Source organism: Epinephelus lanceolatus, chromosome 8 (assembly GCF_041903045.1).
Source record: "Epinephelus lanceolatus isolate andai-2023 chromosome 8, ASM4190304v1, whole genome shotgun sequence".
Classification (NCBI taxonomy): domain Eukaryota; kingdom Metazoa; phylum Chordata; class Actinopteri; order Perciformes; family Serranidae; genus Epinephelus; species Epinephelus lanceolatus.
Window position 1 is genome coordinate 9,219,475 of NC_135741.1, and position 9,745 is coordinate 9,229,219.

The following is a 9,745-nucleotide window of genomic DNA, read 5'->3' on the forward strand; positions in this document are numbered from 1 at the left end:
ACTCTCCTGCTTCGCCTGCTCCCCGGTAAACCACTCAGACTTCTGTCCCTGACCAAGAATTCTGCTTCCATGTTCCTGGTTTCTGTTCGCCTGGTTCCTGTTGCTGTGTGGCTGTCTGTCGATTCTACGTTGTGAGTTTACCTGTTATGCTGCCTGAGATTTCCTGTGCTATGGATTACTTCTCCAAGGGGCTGGACATTCTGCCATCCTCTTATTGTCACCGCTGGTTCCTCGACTCCTCGCCTGGCGCGACCAACCTACTGTCTGCTCCTCACGGTACCACTGCACACGATTGAACTGTCTGGTGTGTGTGCATCAAGCAGACGCTAGAGACTCTCCTGCTTTCTGTTTGGGCGTGGCTCGCAGAAGCTTTTTGGACTGATCCTGTGCCTCGGGAGGCCTCAAGCTAAGAGGGTGACCTTTCTAGTTGTTACACTCAATGGCCATTACAAACTTCTTCTTGTCTGTGGTGCTGCATCTGGGTTCTCACCACACCTGGGACAGTAGGAGTCAACAGCCATTTAAAATATGGCGTAACAGAACACACCAGTAATACATGAAAACAATCCTCCATCCACGTGTCATGATGCATTTAACGGCCTTATAGACCACCACCGTCTACAACCCTGCCTCCATTAAATGGTACATTATTGCAACCTCCTCCAGTTTTTCCTGGGGTGTAATTCCCCTAGGTGGATTTGTCGGTCCTCTTCCTCCTTTTTCCACTGATTGTCCCCTCGCCATACATATTTGACAGTGCATATCTTTTGAGCAGAAAAAGCTTAGGGAGAGTAAGGTGACTCTGTACCTACCTGACATTTTAGGCTTTCATTCATTGAAAGGGCATCGATTAAGGATACAGTTTGAGGGATTCAAATGAAGGTCAAAAAAGCCCACCAAACCCATTTTCCCCTGGTATTTAATAGTAGAAATTCAGCAATACTCGGTTGGTGGGTTTTGTTGCTTTTGGTAGCACATGAGCCTATGAGAGCAGTCCTGCATTTCTGTTGTACTCAAATACATCAATGACCTCAGGAACACAAATGTCTTTAGTAGAGGCCAGATGCTGTGAAGCCTCCAACAGCTTGATGATGGCCGAGAACGCAGGTCGGTCTTTGAAACTCCACATCCAACAATACTTCATCAGATCGTACCTAGAAGAAATTTCAAACACATCTGTGTTAAAGGAGTTGTTTGACCTTTTCATAGATAACCTTCGTAGCCGATGACACTCATGTCTGAAGTTAGAAACTACTGCAAGCAGCTGGTTAACTTTGCATAAAGACAGGCAGCCTGGTTCAGTTCAAAGGTAACTAAATTCGCCCACCACCATCTTATGAGTTTCCCACTTTGGTTTTTGTAGCCTACAGATTAAACAAATGAGAGTGTGTTAATCAGTGAGTTTTAGATGTACTATTAGGTGGATTTTTTTTTAACCTTTGGAAAGAGATCAGTCTAGTTGCCCCCCCCCCCTGCTTCTAGTCTTTGCACTTAGCTATGCTAACCAGCTGGAGCCAGCTTCATATACAGATGTGACAGTGGTGTCAATCTCATCTAAATCTCTACAGCAAAATCTTGTTTTCCAAAATGCCTTAAGCGATATACTCCTGTATATTAAGTGACTCTTTGCTGTAAAAGCTCAAGAGTATTTAAATGAAAATGCAACTTTCATGAGTATAAGTTTACTCAGTTGCTAACGCTACACCAATTGACAGTATATTACTCCATGAGTGTGTCTCAAATTGCATACTTCCTTTAGTACACTATATTCTTGCATGGTGCACTAATTTCAGTAGGGTAGTGTGCTGCCGTTTTGCACCTACCGGAAGTAATGAACCACCTGTTGTTCTTCGTTGTCTTCTTTTTAAATTGTGAATTGCAAACAAATAGTGGATTATTATCGCCAACATTTGACTGTTATCTTCGCCCACACATAAAGCAAACTTACACCACAACATCAATGCTGACTAAAATGTGCATCAAAACTATAGGAGCAAGTTAGCTAGCTAGCGAATACTAACATTAGCTAGCCATGTCAAAAGTTGACAAGTTTGCTACATCACAAAGATGGCGGCTGTCAAGGGCTTGAAGTGTCCATCATTCCACTCTCAACTTTAAAGTGTTTTAAGTGTGTCAGAAGTACACTGCATTTTTCTGTACCATGAAGTGTGAACACACTTAGTGCACTTGTGTACTCAAAACATTAAGTGTTTACTTACAAAGGTCCTCCACAGTTCTCTGGTCTCTTCATTCGATAAGACCCCTGTAGCTTTGGAAGCACAGACAGAGGCTCCAGATCAGGGTACGGAGGAGAGCCTGGGATAAAAACAAAGAAGAAAAGTATTCTTTAAGAAATATATTTTTATTATGGTAGTAAAATGTGATGCTGAGGATATGTCAGTACTGCAGTAGAAGTTGTTAAATTAAAAGATGCTAATGTGGATATGAAAAGACACAAATACTGATTGCTTAAAGAGACAGTTCACATCAAAATAAAAATTAGGCCACATATTTTTCCTCTTAGCCATAATAAATCTAGATTGTTTTGGTGTGAGCTCTTTTTTTCAAATATACTGGAACTAGGTGGCGCTTGGCCTGTGATGCTCAAAGCACCAAAAACAAAAAATACATTTGAAAAACTCTACAGCAATGTGGCTTTCCAGAAAGCATGGCCCAGTGGTGATAATACACAGTCATTGTTGTGAGTAGATTTATGTAGGAACTATTCTGCTCTATGAAACTATATCCACCAACTTTGACACCCACAGAGGGAAGTGTGCATCTACTCAGTACCACTGAGCTAGCTTAAGTTTCAGGTCAGCCAAGGAGGATGCCTTAAATGCCTTGCATCAATGAGTAGATGCTAACTTCCTTCTGCGCGGATTGCATGTTTACATTAAGTAGCACACACTGTTACCTGTAGCTACATGCTAACATCAGAGAAATGTTATCTTTGAAAGTAGAAAGTGCATCTACAGGCTACTCTGTTACAGTCATTCACCAGCAGCAAGTGTACTGCTACTCTGTGCTAACATCAGGGAAACTTGTAATCTTGGTTGCTGATGTAGTTAATTTCTCCACGATTCACATCATATTCCTGCAGGAACATGTTGTATAAAGCCTGCATTTCCTGCATCACTAAGCTAAACGTTACAGCTCAGCCAAGTTGGAAGCCATTAATGTTAACATCAGATGCACGCTTCCTGCTACTAATGATGGGCAAGATCAAGGCTTGTGCTTGTGAAAGAGTGAGATGTAAACATTAACGGCTTCCTACTCGGCTGAGCTGTAACATTAGCTAGCTCAGTGGTGCTAGGTGAGCTAGCAGTAGATGCACACCTCCTTCGGTACAGTGATATGGTTGGTGGGTGAAAATTGGTAGAAAGAAAATAGTTCCCGCATCAAACTGCTCACAACAAGGTCTGTGGATTATCTTTCGTTGACGGGTAATGATTTCTGGAAAGAGACATTACTGTTGAATTTTTCAAATGTATGTTTTGGCGCTTTAAGCACCAAAAGCTGAGTGCCATCTAGTTCCATTATACTGGAGAGATGGCAGACATCTCCACGGCCAATATCTCCAACACTCAGCAACTCACACCAAAACTATCTATATTGGTAAATAGCACTACAGGTAAGAGGAAAAATATGTACTTTTGATTTTGGGGTGAAGTGTCCCTTTAAAGAATGGACTTGATAATGGAACATGCAGCCCTACCTAAGGTGATCAGTTCATACAGTAAGATTCCAAATGACCACCTACAAAAAAGAGAATATGTTAACAAATGTTTTGACTCATAATAATTCTGGTTGCTTTGTGTGTTTCGCTTCCTTAGCCATAACTCTGCCCTTACACGTCGCTCCTGTCAATACTGAGCTGCATCATGATCCTCTCTGGAGCCTGCCATTTGAGAGGCACCTCTGCTGCCCTCTCCCTAATTGGTGGATCCGATCTGCGTCCTCCAAATGCCATGCCCAGGCCAGACACCCGGGCTGAGAGGCCTGGGCCAATTAAGATGTTCCTGGCAGCAACATCACCATGCACCAGCCTGTGCTGGGACATCAGATAATCCTAAGGGAGGGGCCAATTACGGCCAAACATATCAGTCATTGGTTGAGATGTTCATTCAAAATTCAAGAGGAACATGGGGGAAATTGGTATCTGGATCATGACCTGCGAGCAAGATATCTAAACATAGCTCATTTTAGTTGTTTGTTTGGAATAATTAGTGTACAAAAAGTGACTCACCAGGCCAGCTGCAACCTGCTTTGCCACCAGAAACACTGACCTCTCAGAGAAGTTCAGCAATGGATCCACAGTATTGGAATTCTTCTAGAGGGAAGATAGTTTGTCATAGTGTTCAGTTTAGGACTTGGAGATTGCATGTATGACCATTTCAGGTTTAAACCAAAGCTGTGTACCACCGTTACATTTCTGAGTGTCCAGAGGAAGTGAAGGAGGTTTCCTGGGCTGTAGGCATCTAAGACCAGATACATGGGTAGACGCTTGGTCTGACAGTACAACATTCGCACCACGTTCTCATGTTTACACACTGTGGCGTGGAACAGGACCCAGTCCACAAACTCCTTAGCTTCAGGCCGGTTGGGACCATCTATGAGGAGTTAGATTAATAACAAAGTTAGTAAGCAACCTTATTGATTATAATTACAATATACCGTATCTTAAAGGTTCTGGGTGTAACATTTTACATTTAATGCTTTTTTTTCTCCCCCTTGTTAAAGGGTTTTTTTGGGGAGTTTTTCCTTATCCGCTGCGAGGGTCCTAAGGACAGAGGGATGTTGTATGCTGTTAAGCCCTCTAAGGCAAATTGTGATTTGTGATATTGGGCTTTATAAAATAAAATTGATTGATTGATTGATTGAAGTTGATTTGTTTTTTGTTTTGTTTTTTGCCAATGAATAAGTAGATTGTTACCTAACTTAAAACCTGAGACCTTCCCTGACTTCCTCGGTTGCCCTTAACAGCCTGTGGACTGATGCTATGTGAAGAACTCAGGGCAAATATTTCAGGAAATTCCAAAAGATGTGATTAACCTTAACCAAGAAATCCCTTTCTGGCAGAAAGCCCTCAATGCAAACTTCTCCCAACGGTGTGCTACATCTCGCTTCAGCCCCACTACAACGCCACAGTGTGCAACAGTAGCTAACGTTAGCTTAGATATGGAGTTTGCTAACATCAACAGACTACTGGCAGCCACCACATCAGAGTCCATACATGCTGTGTTAACGTATACACTTTACTGTGGCAGCCACTTGATGGACTTTCGTGCACAGGTTTTTTCTGGCTGAATTTGAGCTGTTACAACCGCTAACTAAAGGTCCGTCTCCAGAGCTGCTGTCTGCTCTCCTCCAGGCTAAGTAATCCCTGAGCGGTGGGGAGTGAAACAGAAGGACAACAGGGCATACTAGCTAATTCTTGTCTCATTAGTGCTAGTCATCAAATTAAGTGCCCCATATCATGATTGCAATGCCCACCACGTTGTGAAAAAAAGTCCAATTTTAGCTAGTTAATGTTTGCTAACGTTGGCTTGCTTCATAATGGCTACAAGTTGCTAGCTAGCAAAAGTAGCAAAATACTGTATTATGTAGATGATGTTAGCTAATCCATCCAGAATCCCAAATTACAAATTACTTTATTAGCAACAAAGCAGCCAAACCCAGAGTCACACAGCATGGCTAATATACAGCTAACTGGATGGACAACAAGCTGGCTGCAGCCCAAGCTAAGGTTAGCCATCTAGCTGCTACTTTACATGGAAATGCCATAGAGTGCTCCACGAATGAATCCAAAAACCTAGGGATGAGTTAGCATTTTAGCACTCCTGGTTCCTTAATCTCGAAGTCAATGGGTTTTAAAATAGGTTTCCTATTAGATGCCTGACATGAGGGCTTAAGAGACTTTCACATTTTGTCCTACGACATAAAATACATCAGTAAATACTCCACTTGTGAATTTAAAAGCTTTATGTTTCTTAAAAAAGGCAGTTGCTAACAAGTGGCTAAATGAAACGACAGAATGTCATCACGCCAAACCTGGCTTTACACACTCGAGTCATGCAGCCGTGGTGTAGTTTGTTTATAGCCTAACGTTAGCTTTTTACCTCTGGCGATTGAATTTAGGCTTCAAAAATTATAAAATTGGTGTTCATTTGTGTAGATTATCTTGCTGAACAAAACTTTTAACTATCAGAAACATTTGTTTGCCATGGAGCTTATTTTCTACGATAATCCAAAAAGTCTTCATGTCTTAAATTTTTCTTTAAAAAAAGTTTGCTAATAAGTAGTTAAATGAGACTATAGAACATCATCACGCCGAATATGACTTTAAAGCTTTGTTTTGGTGGCCTAATGTCGCTTTTTAATTCTGGCAATTGCATTTACGCTTCTGTGTAGATTTTGTTGCTAAACAAAACATTTCACTATCTTAAATTTTTGTATGCCACGGTACTTATTTTCTACAATAATACAAATGTGAATGAAATAATCCAATAGGCTCTTGGACAAGGGAACCAAAATGATGCTAAATTCCGCGTCGGCCAACAAAAAAACCCATCATCCCTCGAGTACTCTATTGGTTGCTTTGTAATGTTAGCTAAGAAAGTTATTTGCAAATGGCAAGTTAGTTAGTGTCATGGAGCCAGTGGTCCAAATGAAATACAGGTACATTACAGTTAGCAACAGTTTACTAAATATGATTGTAATGTATTTTCCAGTATTCTATCAACATGATAACGACCAGCCTTAGTGTTAGTTCGCTCGCAGCCAGAGAGAGGTGTCCCTAAAGACAAGGATTTTCTGAAGTTACATGCAGAACCTTTATGTCTATCTTGCCCTTCTCTCTCTGTGATCTCTCCACATATTTTCAACTGTTATTGTACACAAAAGGCTCGGCTCATCTTGGCCTTATGACAGATTCATGCTGTACCTCGGAGAGACTTCACCACCACAGCAGAGGAGGCTCCGTCTCTCTTCTTCAGCAGACCTTTACAAATGGGGCCATGGCGACCTGTCTGCCAAAACTCTAGTCCCTCTAGAGCACACTCTTCAGGGATCTCCCAGGGATACAAAGCTGCCTGGACCTTTGGAGTGCTCACAGCAGCTGTAGCCGGGGATACACTTTGCTGGCCTGTTAAAAAACACAAGAGTAGATGCAGGTTTACTGAGAGCCAGAGATATATTAGCACCTGGCGTTGCTCTCAGTGCTGATGAAAAAGGACAGATTTTTATAGTATTTTTCAGCAGTTTTATACAGAGGATATACAGTTATTGCAGATTCATACCATTTGTTAAATGAGCTGAGGTGCTCTGTCGTCTCTGTTTGTTCTTATGGAGACTGCATAAAATCAAAGCAACTCCTAAAAGTGTGCTCAGAGCCAACAGAGAAGGGATGATGATTACAGCGAGTGGACCCGCCGACTCCTCATCTGAACAAGAAGGAAAAGAAGAAGCAGATTCAGAATAAGAAAGAGCCGAGGAGAGGAGCACGCAATAACATGAGTCTGCAACGCAATGAGTGGCATGTGTGCGACTCACTGCACATGGGGAGCGAGGTGTCGTTGCTGCAGTCACGAGGAGCAGCTGACATTTCTCACATGTGAGGGAAATTGCAGATCATATCAACAGATGAAATCCAAAACTCTCAGAAGTTAATTCCTGTGTAGGAAGTAAAACTATGATGAAACTGAAAATTGGAAAATCAAGCAAAGCATGAAGTTTAATTGCTACTTTGAAGTTTTCCTACCTGACACCTGATGCCACAGCGTTCCCGCCAACACATATTTACAGCCTTATGATGTTGAGATTAACAGCAGCTGAAAAACCACAATATCAGGGCTGCTATCAGCTGGTTCTGGTCTGCCTGCCAGGGCGCTGACCGAGGAGGCGAGTTTGAAAGTTGACTGAATGTTAAACATTAACAAATCACCAGAAATGATAACACTAACAGGTGTTGTGCTCACACTCGCTGCTGCTTTAATACTTAACTGATTAAACTGGGAATAAAAGAATACTTCAACTGCAAAATGACTATCTGTAAATCAATTATTCACCATGTGTTACCTTGAGAAAATGTTTTTTTTTTTTCCCTGTATGCCTCCATGGTGAACGGAGAATCCAAAAAGGGCGAACATTATTAGAAATGAAGTATAATCCAGAGGTGGGACCAACTCACTGTTTGCAAGTCACAAGTCTTTACACCGAAGTCCCAAATCACATTCCAAGGATGTGGAAGTTAAATCAAAAAAGATAAAACAAACAATAAAAACAAAGAAACACATTTGTAAATGTATCTTAAACTTTTTTTCATAGTAGTCATGGGTGGATTACGTGACAGTGGGCCCCCAGGGTGCACACATGCACAAGGCCAAACCACCTCTTCCACAGAGGAGCAAGAGCCATGAACTTTGAGCTGATTTTTCCTCTTTTTGTTGTTGTGTGTCTTTGTAGTTTTCAGCATCTTTTTGTGGTTTTGTGTCTCTGTGGTAATTTTGTGTCTTATTGAGGTCACTTTGTGTCTCTTAGGGATATATTTGTCTTTTTTGGGCCATTTTGTTTCTCATTGTAGCTGTTGTGTCTCTGAGTTGTTCCTTGGCATCCCTTTGTAGCCATTTGTGTCTATTTTATGTCATTTGGTTCTCTTATGTTTACATTTGTGTCTTTTTTGGCCATTTTGTCTCTCCTTCCAGATATTTTGTGTCTCTTTGTAGTACCCTGGCATCTCTTTGTGTTGTTTTTTGTCTCTTTTAGGTCATTTAGTTTCTCTTTGTAGTTGCTTTGTGTGTCTTTCAAATTCCTTTTGCGTGTTTTGTTGTCATTTTGTGCATGTTTAAAGGTCAGTTTGTGTCTAATTAATTAATAATTTTGTGTCCTTGTGGGTGCTTTATGTTTCTTTTCAATCATTTTGTATCTCTTTAAAATCATTTTGTTTCTCTTGGGGGTATATTTGTGGTTGTTTTGTGTCTCTTTATAGTTGCTTGGCATCACTATGTAGTCGTTTTGTGGCTCTTTTAAATCATTTTGTTTCTCTTGGGGGTCTATCAGTGTCTTTTTAATCATTTTTTATGTCTTTGTAGTTGTTTTGTGTGTATTTGTAGTTCCTTTGCATGTTTTGTTGTCAGTTTGTGTGTCTGTTGTTATTTTGTGTGTCCTTGTGGTTGATTTGTGTTTCTTCTTATATAGTTTTGTGTCTCTTCGAGGGCATGTTTTTTTCTCCTAGGGTTAAATTTGTGTCTTCTTTGGCCATTTTTTTCTCTTTATAGTTGTTTTGTGTCTTTGTTGTAACTTGGCATCTCTTTGTAGTCATTTTGTGTCTCTTTGAGGTCATTGTCTGTCTTAGTGGTGTATTTGTGTCTTTTTTTTGGCTGCTTTGATTCTCTTTGTAGTTGTTTTGTCTCTTTGGAGTTCCTTGGCATCTCTTTGTAGTCATGTTGTGCTCTCTTTGGTCATTTTTTTTGTCTTTATCATTGTTTTGTGCCTATTTGTAGTTCCTTTGCATGTTCTGTGCTTGTTTAATGGTCAGTTTGTGTCTCTTTGTTGTAATTTTGCGTGTCTTTGTGGTTGTTTTTTGTCTCAATTTCATAATTTTGTGTATCTTTTAGATCATTTTGTTTGTCTATAGGTTTATATTTGTGTCTTTTGGGCAGTTTGTTTCTCTTTGTAGTTCTTTTGTCTCTTTGTTTTCCCTTGGCATCTCTGAAGTTGTTTTGTGTCTTATTGAGGTCATTTT

General features: G+C 40.7%; 1 protein-coding gene across 3 annotated transcripts; it reads right to left on the minus strand.

The window, feature by feature from the left end:
• Nucleotides 1-901: 901 nt before the first annotated feature.
• LOC117258250 (tyrosine-protein kinase STYK1) lies at nt 902-7,919 on the minus strand. Of its 3 annotated transcripts, none has more exons than XM_033628959.2 (10): nt 7,763-7,919; nt 7,555-7,674; nt 7,302-7,445; nt 6,947-7,147; nt 4,432-4,613; nt 4,250-4,330; nt 3,855-4,072; nt 3,719-3,759; nt 2,220-2,316; nt 902-1,154 (listed from the first exon to the last, which is right to left on the minus strand). In XM_033628959.2, the coding sequence occupies exons 2-10, from the start codon at nt 7,604-7,606 to the stop codon at nt 983-985; spliced, it is 1,188 nt and encodes a 395-aa protein (XP_033484850.1). In that variant the 5' UTR covers nt 7,607-7,674; nt 7,763-7,919; the 3' UTR covers nt 902-982. The 3 variants fall into 3 exon arrangements, with proteins under 3 accessions (XP_033484850.1, XP_033484849.1, XP_078025945.1); XM_033628958.2 differs by having other exon boundaries at nt 4,250-4,333; XM_078169819.1 differs by having other exon boundaries at nt 4,250-4,333; nt 7,555-7,608; nt 7,763-7,888.
• Between the last annotated feature and the right edge of the window lie 1,826 nt (nt 7,920-9,745).